General features: G+C 28.0%; 1 protein-coding gene across 1 annotated transcript; it reads right to left on the reverse strand.

Annotated features, from left to right (window-relative positions):
- Nucleotides 1-1,943: 1,943 nt before the first annotated feature.
- On the reverse strand, nt 1,944-14,816 carry LOC113552743 (phosphatase and actin regulator 4-like). The gene is made up of 6 exons (XM_026955633.1): nt 14,659-14,816; nt 7,843-7,983; nt 7,196-7,783; nt 5,204-5,888; nt 3,517-3,985; nt 1,944-2,748 (listed from the first exon to the last, which is right to left on the reverse strand). Exons 1-6 carry the CDS (start codon nt 14,662-14,664, stop codon nt 2,271-2,273), a joined length of 2,367 nt encoding a protein of 788 aa, XP_026811434.1. The 5' UTR covers nt 14,665-14,816; the 3' UTR covers nt 1,944-2,270.
- Nucleotides 14,817-17,639: the final 2,823 nt, after the last annotated feature.

Here is a 17,639-nt window from a genome sequence, read left to right on the forward strand (position 1 = left end):
TTTTTAAGTTAAAATCCATGAAACACAAACTCATAACTCATTTTACAAATTCTGAATAAATAAATTATTAATTTTTGGGTGATTAAAATTGTATGTAGTTATAGTGAACATACTCCAACCATACAATATTATACCTATAATCTACATGAATTGAATGTATTATGTGTTATTTATATTACAATACGTTTTATATAATTACGTACGTCGTAATGTTACATTGCGCTATTACGGTTTTTGATAAATGTATTAAGAACTATTAAAAATCTATCTTTAAGATTGGTCATGAATTTATAATTAATTATTTTAAACACAATAATATTTTATGTTAAATGTATTCTGTCAAGTGTCAATCATTGGTTAATGTGTAAAAATAATCACTAACATTACATCTTATGATTTCCATTCTCCTTAAACTGTTTGGAACAAGTTAACAGAAAATGTTTTTTTTTTTTTATAATTTATGTTAGTAATATTACAGTATGTTGTAGGTACCTATATACTTAATATTGTGTATACTAATATGACATATATCGTTAACTTTTAGTGTATTATTTAGAAAAAAATATGACAAATGATCAATTGATCGATTTGTATCATTTGGGTAAAATTAGTTAAAAGATAATGTATATTTATTATATTATGTAGTTTTTAGTTAGTTTATTTTTATTGCTTTTTAAATTGGAAACTGCATTTTTTTTACAGTTAATTATTGAATACAAAAAAACAATTTCGAGCGAATGGACGAGTCCGAGCAGCTTCCATTTCTAAAGCCATTTCTAAAGATAGTTTATGTTTTGATTGAATTCAAGTAGTTTCTATTACAAATAGGTATTATGTAATTATCTTGATTCGATCAGTTGAAATAATTTTCACCAAAACATAGCTTATAGCTTATATAAATCAATATTAATTTATAGTAGTATTGTGTGAATAACTATAGTAAAAATAGAAAAAATAGCTGAAGATTATTTTAAATATTTTTAAAATTTAATAGCGCATAGATAGTAATAATCAATGCGTAATGGTAAAAATTTCCAAGAATCTACGATTAATATTTTTAGAATTACAGAATAATAACTATAAAGTCGTTATTTTTCATTTAAAATTTAGATATCCAATTTTGTCAAAATGTCCATAAAAAGAAATTGGATGTATGTATTTTAAAATGCTGTAAGATAAACTTATGAGGAATCTTGTATAATAACTTATTTACAATCAAAAATTTAATAATCCGCGATTCAAAACATATAAAATTAAATACAACTTGGGCATTTAATACTTTTATTTATATTAACAATTAATATAATAAGAGTATTGTTATAAAATTAAATAATTCATAATTTACAATTATTCACGTTTAAATATCAACAATAGTTGTTAAAAACTGTATTGTGTTAAAGTATTTTGTTCTCGATAAAAAAATAAAAATAAATAATCACTGCAAAGAGGAATGACGGTTACATAACACTTTGGAACAACTAACGTTTAGCGGCGTGGTTTAAATTTGACACAATACATAATTTATATATAAAATTATTATACTTATTATACTTACTTCATCATCCACCGTCACACGACGGCCTTCAGAATTTAAAGTGTACACGGATAGTCTCTTAATAATAATTTCCACAATATGATGTCTATTATACGAACATATAGATTGGTACTTACAGTTAAGATTATTATAAATCGGTATGATTTATTTCTTCAACATCATCATAATAATAATGCGCGTCGTGCGCACATTTTCATTAGGTATACATTATGAGTAGGTATACTATATAATATAATGTATTATATTTGAGTAAAATAAGTATCTTTATGGCTATACTCTTAAACCTATTTATATTGCGAGCATTTAATGACGTGCTGAAAAATAAATAATTTTTTTGGGATAAAAATCACTAACAGGAACACGGTATATAATAACTACATAAAAAAAATGTATGCTTTTGGACGGTATGGTTATTATTATTATTATACGCAGTAATTTGTATTTAAATACGTTCGTGTAAAAAAATTACATAATCATGGTTCAATAATATTAATTACAATAGGCACGTATTTATAGTCTTTTGAAATTGGCTGGCAACCCTGCCGATCTTCGGTACTGCGAACAGATCGCCGTGTTCAGTCATCGTGGAAATTGGTACAAATAATATATTGTACAAAGGCAATGTTGGATGGTTTGTTATTGAAAGAACGAGGAAAGTAAGTAAAGAGACCATTTCCGGGGATAGGGGAATGGCGGGAAGAACATCGTGGACACCTTAAGCTGTTTCGGCGGCTGGAACTTCGCTGCTGCTCTCGACCGCAACATCCGGAGCGGATGTCGACTGGACGGAAACGTCAGCGGCCGCGGCGGCGGCAGTGGTGGAGGAGACGACTGGAGCGGCGGTGGACGATACGTCGAAAGTTTGGAAAGCGGCACCGTTGTTGTTGCCGGTCACCAGTCCGGGATACGGCACGAACGATTGCGAGTATTTGAACACCTGGCTGTGGAGCGGATGGTCCAGAGATGAGATGGAAATCGGCGTCTGGCCGGACTGCACGACTGTCTTGGTGAGCGGTGTCAACGAGGGCGATCCTTCGACCAAGTAGCCTTGACGGAATTGGGTTCCGAAGTTGTTGAACGCGGACTCGGGCGAGTACGAGGCCAGAGAGGCTTGAGACGACAACGCGGCCACGGACGGGTGGTTGTAGAACTTGTATGTGTCCAGGGGCGAGCCGGAGTTGGATGGGTCATACCTGAAAAACATACGTAAGGTTTGTAGACGTGAGCGGAGGCGTGACGAGTAAAATTACATAATAATAACGTATAAGATATAGATAAGAATGACTCGGAAGTTATTTTCTTATATTTTGTTCTATTGGCAGAAATAGGCTTATTATAGTATATATTGATGAGTAATATTATTATAGTTATAAATCCATTTTAGCCTTCAGGACGCGACTAGTATTATTTGGCAATTCATTGTTTATCATAAGTGCAGAGTTACGATATTTTTTTTGTATACCTATATTTAATAATTACACACAGCTACTTAATAAAAAGATTTTTTTTATTATTTTGTACCGTGTGCAGAATGTTTAAAAACACGACCAACGTTTTTTTATTTATAGAAACCCGCATTTATTATATATCCTGAGTTGGAAACTATTCAGAATACTCAAATTAAAAAGTTTAAAGTAATTTTTTTCAATACGTTTTTTTTTTATATTAGTATATAATAAGAACATTTTATTTTAATTATAACAAAATAAGTACCATTTTGTTTGATTTTAACAGCACTGTATTATATTTTTGTATTTTTTTTTTTTATATATACTTAGACAGTTAGACTTCTAAACTTTAGAAGTCTCGTTATTATCGTGTATCGCTTATTCGTTTCGGTTTGAATCTTTCTAAAACGCTTAAAGCCTTAAATTCCGTCAGACATGTTGCTCAATAATAACTAGGCGAATCATTTATAATATAGGTAAGTATTATGTAGACTCCGATTATTATATACTTACAACAAAGGCAGCTGTCCGTTGAACGGGTCGTCCTGGATAATTTGTACAGTGTTTAACTTCGGTTGTGATTCTGGGATGTTGCGGGATTGCGATTCAACAGTTGTTTTTTTCTCTCCGCTCACGGCTTTGTCTTCACTTACAACCTTGTCTCCAGTTTCGAGTTTGGTGGCGATCTCAGCCGACGGATTACTGAAAGTGCTCTCGGTGATTTTAACTGTTGGGTCTGCACTTCCGATAACCTGGCCAGACTGTGGGACATTGGTTCCGAAGCTAGCTGCGAACGCCTTCAGTTCTTCTTCCGAGAACTTGGGAGCATCGAAGTAGGGGTAGTACGACGGCTGTTGGACACTAACGGACTGTCCAAAGTTCGGTGGGAATCCAGATGCACCGAACAGACCCAGAGAAGACGTGTCCGATATGGATCCGAAATTCGAGTTTTGTAGTTCGACGGGTAGACCCGGCAGGCTCACTGTAGGAACAAGATAAGTATTAATTTATAATTTCGATTGTTATAAATTTGAAATTCACAATAGTGTTCAAAATAGTTGTTGGACATATTGATAACATATATTACATATTATATATAAGCATCAGTAAATATATATTTTTCGTTAAGATTATGATCAGGGTTCTAACGTGATTCTTTATTATTAATTTATACAAATTTACAAGAAGTATGCCAATGAATTAAATATATCTACTACCGCGAGCTTAAAATAGCTAATCGTACGAAATCTTAATATTTTATTCATATAAACATTTTTATAATTATATTTTATTACTCATTGGTACTATAATAGTATGTTTATATTATATTTTTACAACGATCTCATTAGATATCACATTGTTAGTGTGCACGGTCAGTATTGTAAATATGATTACAATCGCAGTCATACTCATCAAATGTATAATGAACTTGTGCTCGAATATTATGACGCATAAAACCGTGCCAACAAAGATTAATCAAATTCACTGCGGCGTATTTACGAACTACCGAACGGGCGTGATTCAGACTTGCCAGTTTTTTGTTTGTATTTGAACAATATAAAATTTCAGTTATTTAATAAGAAAACATAAACAATAATATTCCAAAACGGTACATTGGCCTCATTAGATAATATTACGCACTGGAGGTGATCTTTGTAATAACTATGTGTGAGCCGAATGAATTTGGTAAGTCATTGAACGCTATAGCGGTCAACTCGAATGTTTCAATTGAATCTATAATAAATATAATAAAGAAACAGTCGAGCGGTCTTATGTCGGACGAGATTAGGTTTTAATTGAATTTGAAATTACCGCACAAAATGTTTAATATTTTCGGGCAACTGTATAATAGTGGAATTACTCTGAAATGACGAGGCATTTCACCGGGCGTGAAATAAAAAATATGTTTGTTTCAAATTAAATTTTTAAACGTGTCCGATTTATTATCATAATATACTCGAAGTACGTTGTGCAATACGATTTAGCAGTTATAAACGTCGTTATGATTCACAACAACCTCGTGCTTTAAATAAAATAATGCACGTTTCGATTATTATGCGTAGAAATAATACGATCCTTCTTCTTTTTTTTTTTTTTTAACGATTTTTACGTCTTATAGTGCGTTGACTCGTCCTCGCTTACGTCACTAAGATTCATTATCATCATAAAGTGTACGGAAAAACCAAAAAAATCTACTCACCGGTCGGAACACCGGCGTCGGGTTTGTTCTCGGTGACTAGTTCGGATTTCGCGGAGGTGGACTCGGATCCGCCGACGGTGGACGACTCGCTCGGGTTGTTTGAAACCTCAGCCGGTGCGGCGCTCGAGGTCTCCTTGACTTCTTGGGCTACCACGACCGAGCCGAGTTCCACGACGGGCTCTTGGTTTTCCGGGACGGTTGCGATTTTCTCGTTATCGGCGCTGCTGATGGGTTCGTTGCTCTCCGATGGTGGTGTGCTTTGTTCGTCGGCCGGGGCGGCGTCCTGAGCTGCGGCGGGCACTTCATTGTTGGTTGCTACTTCAGCCGCGGGCACTTCATTGTTGGTCGCTACTTCGGCTGCGGGCACTTCATTGTTGGGCGCTACTTCGGCTGCGGGCTTTTCATTGTTGGGCGCTACTTCGGCTGCGGGCTCTTCGGCGGTAGAGACTAAACCGGTAGTGATCTCCTCCTGAGCGGGGCTTTCAGGCGTCGCTGCCGACGGCTTGCCCGTGACCTCCTCGGATTTCTGTTGCACCGTTGCCGATTCATCTTGAGCCGAAGACGACGGGACGACAGAGGTAGTGATTTCAGCTCCGCCGAATTTTTTTTCCACGTTTACGGCATCCACCGGAACGACTGTAGTGGGTGCGCTTTTTACCGACGGTATTACGGTGCTGACGAAAGGCTGAATAACAATATATCGTATTAGATTTATTAAGGTATTATTAGAAATAATGCTTTATCAGGGGGTAATAAATTTTACCAAATAATATCTTTTTGGTTTATACCTTTATGGTTGTAATTAATATCATTTAAAATAAAAAAAATATGCTATTTCGACTCTATTGTCGTAATCTTCATGGTTTTAACTAGGATTTTAAATTAGGAAGGGGGTCGAGTCCTCATGTATCCCCACTTACGAGTTACTCTTATCTTATAAGTTAATCGGTCGAAATAACAATATGTGATAAAATAATAAGTGATACGTGTGAAAATTTTAGTATTTTAATTTTATTTATACTAGCTAAGATATTTATACCTAAATTTTCGTATTAAGTTTCTAAAAGTATATTAATAATTTAAAATTTTTTATAAATTAAAATCAGAAAATTCTAAGTATCCACAAATTTATCAAACTTTTAATTATACTATAACTAGTATAAACTAATGTTTTACTTTTCACATTTATATAAGCACAAATATGTAATAACCTTACAATATTTAATTACTTTTAAACAAGATAATCATTCTTTAAACCTAATAATATACGCTAATAATTGATAGTTATTTGATTTTTGTAAAATAGTTTGAATAAATAAAAAATATATTAACAATAAACATACATAATATATTATATTATGCAATATAAGTATTACAGCTAAAATTAATAAAATTTATTATATAAAAAAATAAAAATCATGTAGGCAGCAGATTAATATGAAGATGTATATATTAAGCGATGTGAAAACTTATATTGAAATCGAAACCGCAGACCATCCTCGGTGAGTAAAACAATGTCAAGCCGATGGTAAATTACAATTATCACGTAAATTGCAACCAAAACTTGTTTTCATTTGACATACTTTTTAATAATAATATTTTACATCCATTATGGATATGAATCGTAATTGGAGAATAGATATTCGTTAAAAAAAAAGCCTAATATGTATACTACAAACAAAGTGCTATGATGAAATAATTTGTGTTAATTGCTTCATTTGAATGGATAAAACTAAGAAGAGGCGAAATAAATCCAAAATAAAGTTAAATAAAAAGAATATTTGTTCAGCCATTATACAGGTGTTATATAATCAAATATAATAACGAATAAGCACATATATAAATAAAATTGTGCCTCAAAAGTTACAACCCTAAGAGTCCTAATTAGTCTAAAAGTTTATTGAGGTCTTGAGATTATGCAGTTGAAGACCACATACTTGGAATCACGCATTATGATATTGTATGATTTATTTTTGATAATTTTAGCCATACCTGAACTGGTGGGAAGTTTGGTACTGGATACCCGAATGATGGCGAAGGAAATCCAAAGCTGGTTTGTTTAGGTAATCCGAATTCGGGTAAAGTCGGAAAAATTGGCTTGCCTAAAAACGTATCTTTAGGTTTTGATTGTTTAATATTGTGTTCTGCAGGCACAATAGCAGAAGAAAATTCAGGTCCGTGATATGCTCCAAATTGATGTTCTTGGAAATATTTGCCCGGTTGATTAAAATCGGCTAATCCTGGGAAATTTTTATTGAATTTTTTTGCTGGACCAAACTTGTATTGATTGAACGTTGGCTGGACCGGTGCTGGTAACGGTTGGAAACCAAATGGCTTGTGGTTAGGCTCATCAAAACGGTAAGATGGAGAGGAGTAAGCCTCTGGTCCTTGATAACCGCCATGGCCGGGATATACAACAGGTCCTGGGTATCCAGGATAAGGACCAAATGGTTGATAATTTGTCCTGAATGGTTGATAAGGTTGATAAGCTGGTTTAAAGTGGTCAAATGGGGCTCCAAAAGGCTTTGCAGGTACAGTGTTTTGTCCAAACGTTGACTTAAATTGGTCTGCTTGATAAGGCTATTAAAAATTACAACCGTAAGAATTTATGTACACAACATAATTAAAATTTAACTTACTTGGTTAGTCTGTGTAGAAAATGGCTTTATGGTTGGTTTTATTTGTGATTTAATTTGTACTGATGGGTTAAGTCCAGAAAACTCAAATGTATTACCATAGTTTACTACACTTAAGATAGTCAACCCCAACACAATGGTCAACTGAAAAAATAAATAAAATAATAAATATATTTATTTTATTTTAAAAACTAAATTACTGGTCATTATATTATTTCCTTATTCCCTATAAAAATGTATACTGCTGTCGATTTAGTAATCTATGTATCTTACTAGGTAGGTACCTTACTAGAAAAATATACAATTTATTTTATTTATAAGAATTATTAAAAACGGAAGTTGCAAATTAAAATTATAGGCAATTTATATAACACGGCCTATTTTAAGGAATTTTATCGAAAATGCATTAAATTCCCTCTACTTTTCTAGGTATTACAGGTCATATTTATAGCTCTACTTTAAATGTAAAAATATCATTCTATATATAAATATGCTAAAAATATATTGATATAACAATATAATTAATAAACTTTGCAAAAGTGAATATATTTAGACCAAAAAATGTTCAATAGTTTTTATATACAATTTTACTGTGTAATATATGTATAAAAAATCATCGGTGTGTGCAAGTATATAATCGATTTCCGAAAAATAATTGTTTTAAATAATACATATGATTGGTATAATAATTTAATATGTAATATTTAAAATTTGAAAATTACTCTACTAACATAATTCTCACAAAATTATGGCATAGGAAGTTTTTGAAAAATATAACTTTCGAACCATTTCACCAACCTTTTCAGCCGTAATTTTATTATCAATAACATAAAAATGTATTTCCAACAGCGCAAAAATGTTCTCAACATCGCAAACAATGTTCAACAGTGCCTTGCATTATACCCTGTTATATAATTGAATAATTCATTAATTGATGATAAATTATCAGTTATATTATTAGGTACGAATATGTATAATATTATAAGACTTAATATTAAGTTTAGTCTACTATTAGTAAATACGTAATTTTTCATAAAACCTTTAAGATTTTTAATAACTCATATTTTTTGTTCTTACTCCAATTATATATACTAAAATATACTGCTGTTATATTTAATTGAATAATTTAATATGTAACTTCCTACTTAGCATTAAATAGTGCATCTAAAAATAAATGAATTTACATATTTATTTATTTATTTAAATTTCATATAATTATAAGCTATGTACATACATCGTACATGTATAAACACAATTTAATTAATCACATAATATAATATTGGTGTGTTTCGAGATAATAATGTTAAATAATTCGAGCTTTCAAGGTGAAATCATTATCTTTTTACAGATAATATAACATTATATTATAATATTATAACCTGTACAGATAATTCCACGATATTTGTCAGTATTGTGACAGTACTTATAATACAAGAGCGTAAATGCTTTTTTTTCGAAAACTGGTCTGACTAATTTGATATTTTGCCAGGTCTTTTCGACAATTTTGTAAAATTTAAATCAAAAATTGCAAGTTTTATTTTGAAAAAAAATATGTTTAATTTGTGCTTTAATCATAAAAATAAAATTTATTTTTGCATTTTATATACGCAAAATTGTTATGTCGATGATAAATGCTTAATTTGTCATACTATTGGAGTAAGTAAGTACCTAATTATATATTTTTAATACAGCGATTGATGATCATAAATAATATCATTTGTATATATAATATATTATAAATAGCACATAACATCCATTTGCATAATTTATAGTAATAATGATATGATTTCATCAACAACATAATAATTATACCATTTATACATTTTATAGAATTTAAAAAAAATTTAATTGCAAAGGTCATAAAAAAACATTTAGTTTCAACATATAATTCCTAATTATCATTTTTCGATTAACTTTACATAATATGTAATTTCAAAGTAATTAAATTAATTAAATTATTTTTGTTAGACAATAAAGCGAAAGTTGTAAACACATTACCATACAATAATGGATCTTATAATCTAATATATCGAGAACAATATCATATTATTATATTGATAAACACAATTAAATTTTATTAAAATCATGTATTTTTAATTTAAAATATTTATTAAGGTAATTTTGCTAAAATAATTCAGGATATAAACACAGTGCATACTATAAAGTATGACATATTTTGTAATAGTAACTGGAATGAATTGGAATAATAACTATTGTAACTTAATTTTATAAGTAAAACCCACATTATGTATTATAAATTATATATTTTATTTTTTTGAATACTGCATTGCAATAATCACTTAAATGTGTATCAATGTAAAACATTTTAAGCCGATTATATTATTTTAGGTTCCTTACAGGGTGCTAACTTGTTATAGTCATTTCTTATATAGCTTAAAATCTACATTTTAATATTATATTCATATGAATATTATTATATCATAGCTATAGCATTTCTGAAATTATTTTTGCATATATTTTAAAATAAAATAAATAAAAATATTTTAATCGAACGATCAATTATTTTTACATCAATATTATATTAAATACCTTGTTACATTAAAATAGTGGGTATGAGCTACACGTTTTCAAGTAGTATGTCCTAAAAGAGAGTGAACATATTAAATGTTTTTATTATTAAAATATATTCATATAAATTACATAAAACGAAAAGAAAAAAATGAAGATGTTAGGGACTAGTATGTAAATTTAGATCATGACAACATTTTTATGTGAATAATATCCAATATCCATAGGTTACTGTGTAAATATATTTCGGACAAGGATAAATACAATCGCCGTACAGACACGTTTTATGGACATACACGAAGTTTGCTTATTTCTCTTGTAGTAGCCGGTAGGTATCATCGTGTGATTATGATATTTTAAATGTTATTAGAAAAAACCTTGTCCTTGGTGTGGGTAAATCTAAAACTGTTATGAAACGAAAGCAAAATTATCTCTCTCCAATCAACTAAATCGCCATCGTCAGCATGTCAAATTATTTTTATAGACAGAAAGGAACTATTGAGCAAAAGAAACAATTTTACATTGGGCGTTTGAACATTTAGCTCCACCAGAATTAATAAATTAATTTTATTCCATTCACAATCAGGATAATATCTTATATTATTACGTACCTATTATATGATATTATATTATTTTAATTGAAAGATCCGCCAATAATCGTTCATAAGATCATAGCTTATTAATAATTATTACATAAATGATATTTTGTTTAACGTGAAAAATAACAATCGTATTAAACTCCCTAATAATAACTATATAGGTATCAATAAGAACCGAAAAATTGGCGTCGGCATTCGTAGTAAACAATTTGGTAGATGTTTAGACGCACTTAAGCAATGAGTATTTTAAATATTTAAAAAATTGACCATCACGCTAGACGTGTCTACATAATATTATATAAAGGTCGGTTACCTTATAGGTACCTTTGACACGCTTTTCGTCTGTGTTGGTTGCGAGATGATTTGCCAAAACAGCTGAACGTTTTATTTTCAAACTGTCTGTCATCATCGGTGTCGATCGAAATGTTTATCAAGTCCAATGAGTCGAAGAATACTAGATGTAATGATAAATTTTCTTGGCATAGCTTTCATCCATACATTCATCGTCAAATTGCCGAGAATAAATTTTAACCTTTTGATGGTAGTTGAGTGATAACTATTTATTTAATTTCTCAAATCAGATGGAATAATGCTCAACGTATTTATTTATGTATTTTCAAAGTACTTTCAATATACGATTACATTTAACTTTATTCTTCCTTCATAAAATACTATTTCTGTTATTATATTTTTCGATAAATATAACTAATGTTAATGACAATGATGAAAGTTATAATTATTTTTTTCCAGTTTTAAAATGCATATTTTAATTATATATAACTTGAAAAATATGCATTGAATAAAATATTGTAATTTTAATTAAAACAATACCTATGACTTAGTTTTTTTTTTAATAAAATTTGAATGATTAACTATTTATTACAAGGTGTACTATTTATCATTTATTTGTATTACAAATACATACTAAATCTACTACATTAAAATAGTACTGTCCACAACCTCTATATTATAATAGATATATATTATATAAATAACTTATTGATTACATTTTTTTTATAAGTAGGTATATTCATTTTTTACTCAAAATTGTTAACTACAAAGATTAATAAAAATTCAAAAGTAATTTGGTTATACCTATTATTTTTTATATTTTAAATTTTAATTGCTTTTTAAGTAGTCTTAAAATTGCTCGCATATCACGAAAATTATAATCTTTTTATTCTTTGCGGATTTCCTAAATCTTCCCCATACATACATCGTGCATTTAATAGTTAATGATATGTACATTTATAATATATACGTAGGAGTAATCATAACTCATTTCCGTGACGCCTTAACATGTAATAAGGCGTTGTCCAACAAGAATACTTGTTGAAAATACATCAATTTGGTTCACTATTGTAGAAAATGAGTTGAGTTCCATTTAGATAAACAACCACATGTACATGTATTATTGAAATGTATTATTATTTACACAGGTAAGTGATATATTAAATGCGCGATTTATACGCGTAGCTTGTTTAGTTATAAAATAGTAAGAATAATAAATAATCCTTTTTAAAGTGATCCTAAATCGATATTGGTTTAAAAAGACGCTTGATTTTGAAATGACAGCTATAGAGTTATTTTGAGTTATTATTTTTATTGTATACGTATTCTATAAATGTCTGGCGCAGTAAAATGATTGAAATTTGACTTTTTTTGATTCTATTACTGTTGACCTTAGATTCAGAGGTCTGACAATCATTATTGCTGCTTGTTGTACGGTTCGCTGAACGGAAAAAGATCGTTTCATAATAAGATATTATTCGGTTATAATATGAATATTATCCACCAACGCTATTGTGATCATCACGCAAACATAATAGGGCGCGTTGCTAAATTTGATGATTTCGACTATGTAGGTCAAATTTGTTCCAAACCTTTTATGAATCGAAAATATTATAACATTCATAACTAATATGAAATGTTAAATTTTTACATTATAAGATGTGGCAAATTCCCAATATTTTAATATATGCATTAGAAAAAAATCATTGAAATGTTATTGGATTACAAAAGAATGGTTTTCATAATAAACTTATAATATCAACAAACTTAAATTATTTTTTAGTTGTATGAAGTTACTTTTAGCTTAAAAAATAATCATTATTTCGAAACATAAATCTAAGATGTAGAATTCAAAAATAATACGAAAAAGATAATTAACAAATTTTTTTAAATATCTACCTACTATAATATTACAAAAATTTTATAAAAACATGAAGTATTTAGTACGGTTTAGTAGTATTATTTTATATATAATATGTACCAATTAAATATTAATATTCATTGCAAAATAAATAAATAATTCGTTGCATATTACTATTATTTAATGAATTCAAAAATTGCTCTTATTATACTAAATTATGAACTTTATAAACATAAACTAATATATTCGAGTACATATTTAATTCTTTAATAATGTATAAAGATATTATAAAAATGTATACATTTACTATATATTTACTTATAACTTGTTGGACAAGTTCTTTTTAACTTTATGAAATTTATTAACACAGTATATTTTAATTAGTACAATATATTTAATTAATTAACAAATGAAGTATGATAAACATAATTATTTTAGTACATTTATTTCAACATCAGTTTTAATCATTATATTTGAGAATTTCTATTTTTATTGAATTTTAAGTTTTACCGGTCGATTTTCTTTAATACTAAAAATAAAGAAAATATATAGAATTTTCAACACTTCTGGTTTAAAGTAATAGTCATTAATATATTTAAAATCAGAGTGTCATTGATCGAAGGCTCTGTTTAAATCTTTTTATACCATCCTGTTTATAGTAGGTGCTTATTTATTTATACTTATTAATAATAGTAGAAAATATTTGATTACAATATATTATTATTTATTGTATTTATACACATTTTGTTCAAAGATTAAACATATAGATAACTGTGCAAATATACTAGTATACATTCACTCTTAGATCTTAACAGTAGGTCTCAAGTGTAATGTATATTATTGTAAAATTCTTAAAAAAAAACAACAACAACAGGTAACCACCCATAACCCATATAATATTGGCTTAGGTGATTAAAATCTAGATATATACTACCTTTTACTTTATGCAAATGCATGTTAATAGATTAAATATAATTGTAATTCAACCGAATAACTCCTTCTAAAGTTATGAGCTATATAAGCTCAACAAATTTCTCAATTTAGTTAAAGCTATATTTTACAAAGAATATCCAGAATTTTTCAAGACAATTAATACAAATATTGAACATGGATTATTTAAGTACTAGAAACTATAATCAAATTATTTTTTATTCTAGTATATTAATTATAGATTGTTAAGTTAAAATCAGTCTTAGTTATAGATAAATTGGTAAATTAAAATCTAAACAGTATTAAAGTTTACGAGTATTTATGTGTACCGGATCATAAAATGGCTAATTATATATTAAAAGGAATTTTCGTAAAAATATTACAAAGAAAAAAATTGTTAATTTTACATTTTTATAATTAGAAAAATAATAAAATAAACGAATATTTTTTTCTTTGTTATTATTTTCCGGTTTTGTATCTTAAAAATAATATCGTGCATTCGTCCGTAGTATATAATATTATTCAGATGATCAGATGTATTATTATACGTTAAAAATACTATAATAGGTATTATAATATTTCAGGTTACAGTTAAAGGAAAATACTTACAGCCATCGCGAAGAAGTCCACAGAAGACTTTTACAGAAAATAAATAAAATAAAATTCGAATGCGGTCCACGTTCAGCACCACACACAATTGTCTCCGGATAGGTATTAAAAGTTATTTAATACCGGTTTTTGTTTATATAGGTACGGCTGTAAACAGGTAAGGAAACAATAATATATAATATTGTAAAAAAAACTCACGCGCACACACTCACACCGCACAGACGCGCACGCACACACATATGCGACGAGTGCGATGGCGAACCGGTAGGGAGATTGTGTGCGATGCTGTGTGCACCGCGGTGGCGTTCTCGCTATTTCTCAGCAACGGGCTCGACGAGACAAGGACACTTATAAGACATATTAGACACTTTACAATATTATTATTATTGGGGCCCGGATGTTGATGTCTTAAAATAATGCATTTATAAGCTGAAGAATACAAAAAAAATGCCCTAATAAATTTTATGATCTAAATACTCGCAAACACTAAAAAAACTGTTAAATTAAAACATTTTTTTTATTGATTTTTAAATTAATAATAATTATAATTTATATTGGTACATCTGTATTTTGATTTGAGTGAAACTGCATTGAAACTAGTTTTAAACTAAAAAAAATGTTTAATATTTGTTTTAAGTATTATTTGTAATATATGTATAGTAAAATTAAATTAATTTTAATACTTTTCATGTCATATTCATATCTAAAAATTTTGATGAGTTTTATTTTTTCATTTCAATTTTACTTATTGGGTAAAAAATAGTGAAAAATTCCCTAAAATTTCAACAAATAATGACTTAAAAACGAAAAAAAAAATGTAAAATGAAAATTATTTTTGTAGATATATGTGTTTTACAAACATATTTATTTAAACTAGAAAAGTATCGTATTTTATGTTTCCAAAAGAAGATGCAAAAGTCATCAACATTCGGGTTTCTATTATTATTATTATTATTATTAGTTATATTATCATGTCCGCGAGAAAGATGGTAAACAACAATGACAATATTAACAACCGTGATACCTATAGTATCAGTGTTGTATACCTGAACAGTAAACACCTGTAATATTTGTTATGACGCGATTTAGGTATATATTATTTAATCTAACCCAAGTCCACAGGCAGATCACAATTTTCTTGTAGAACAAAAAGGAACGAAATATTTCATGTTCTCAGTCTATAACCGGTGTCTTATCTTAAAAACTAAATACATTACTATGTTGACTTTTCGGAAAGTAATATACAACTATTAAAGATCAAGCAATTTAGCAATATGTATTGTTTAAATATTCGTTTAAAGTATGTAAATATCTTATTAACTTTTTCCATTTTGTTCTTGTACTTCTATGTCATGTAAATAAAACCTTCACATTCTCAACTAATCAGATTTGTTATGTTTAGTCATTATATCATAATATAAATCACGAAAAATAAATTTAAAATTTAAAAATATTTTAAATATTTTGTTAACATTGAAATTTTTATTTGAGTGTGGTTATAAAAAACAATGAGTCTTAAATTTATATAATTTAGATTATAGACGATTCAAAGTCTTGAAGTACATCAAATAAAACTATTAAAAGCATATACCCTAAAGGTGGAAGCATGTTGACTCATGGGAAATGTACAAACTCTCTAATATGAAATTAATGATAATTTAATTTCAGGGTCAAGAGTGAACTAATAGTGTTATAGAAGGGAGTTATAGATTTAAATAAAATAGTAAGATAATTTATAGGCTATTATAGTTTTCAATTTTATTTAACAAAAACAAGTTTTGCATTATATGTTATGATGAATTGTAATAATTTAATACTCATGTATTGTGTTTTTGAAATCTTATTGATTTCTTGATACCTATAGTATCTGGAAAAATATATTTATTTTGCTTTTAATAACGATTAATGATTTAGCTAATTGGTGAAAATATAAATATAAATTTTTTATTCAAATGTATTTTAGTATTTTGTATACATTTCTAAAAGAATATTAAGAACAATACTATGTTGTAATTTATTCGAAGGATTTGTAAAATTAATAGTAATATACTCGTGTTTACAGGGATATCTAAAAGTTACAGTAATAATTTAAAATAGTCGTCAACCTTTTTATTTAAATATTTATTGTTTGTAAATCCTTGACGACTCATCTATATCTATAATTACCATACAAGACAATAATATATAATATTTTTTTATGAGAAATATCAATAATGATTTAAATGAAATAGGATTTTAATTTATTAAACTACAACATAAAGGTCTAGTTATAAAATGTATGTGTAATTTTTTCCGGATCTATATTCTATTATTGTCAGTTGACGGATGGCAAATACGTTTGGGTTGCATGTTCTATCATTATTGATGGTCAACTAATATTTTTTCATGGGCAATTTTAAATATATATACTTTTTGTGGAATATAATTTTAGTCGAGTATAATATATTATTATTTTAATTTCATAAACTTACTAAAAATACGAAATATTATTGATGATCATATTCATATTATATCATTACTTGTATTTAACATGCTAACATACTATAACTCATATAGATTTGAATTTATTTTAAAACCAGTTTTATTCGAAGATGTTATCGGCATACTCTTTAGTATTTATTAATATTTATCAACATTTTGTAATTTTTTTTATTTGTAAACTTAAACATTAAATTAAGAAAAATAAAGTTGAAAACACCTAAATATTAGTGTTTATCCACTGTAAATATGAACCGACTATTAGGATTTAATAATAATCAATAAACGATCTATTAAAAGTATATATATTCTATGATTTATTATAGAAGTAAAAACTTACTAAAAATACATACACTAACATATAAAACTATACTAATAATGATTATATTGTTTACCATGAATTATTATTGCGATAAAAGATCTTATATTGGTACAATGTACCCATTACCCATACCTAAACAAGTAAACCTAACTATAATTCTTAATAAATAAATATTTAACAT

This window comes from Rhopalosiphum maidis, chromosome 2, assembly GCF_003676215.2.
Source record: "Rhopalosiphum maidis isolate BTI-1 chromosome 2, ASM367621v3, whole genome shotgun sequence".
Taxonomy (NCBI): Eukaryota; Metazoa; Arthropoda; class Insecta; order Hemiptera; family Aphididae; genus Rhopalosiphum; species Rhopalosiphum maidis.

Coding starts and splice junctions, on each gene's coding strand:
- LOC113552743 (XM_026955633.1), bottom strand. Junction 7,784..7,842: donor TTTCTACACAGACTAACCAA/GTAAGTTAAATT, acceptor AATTTTTAATAG/CCTTATCAAGCAGACCAATT. Junction 3,986..5,203: donor CGACGCCGGTGTTCCGACCG/GTGAGTAGATTT, acceptor TTGTTCCTACAG/TGAGCCTGCCGGGTCTACCC.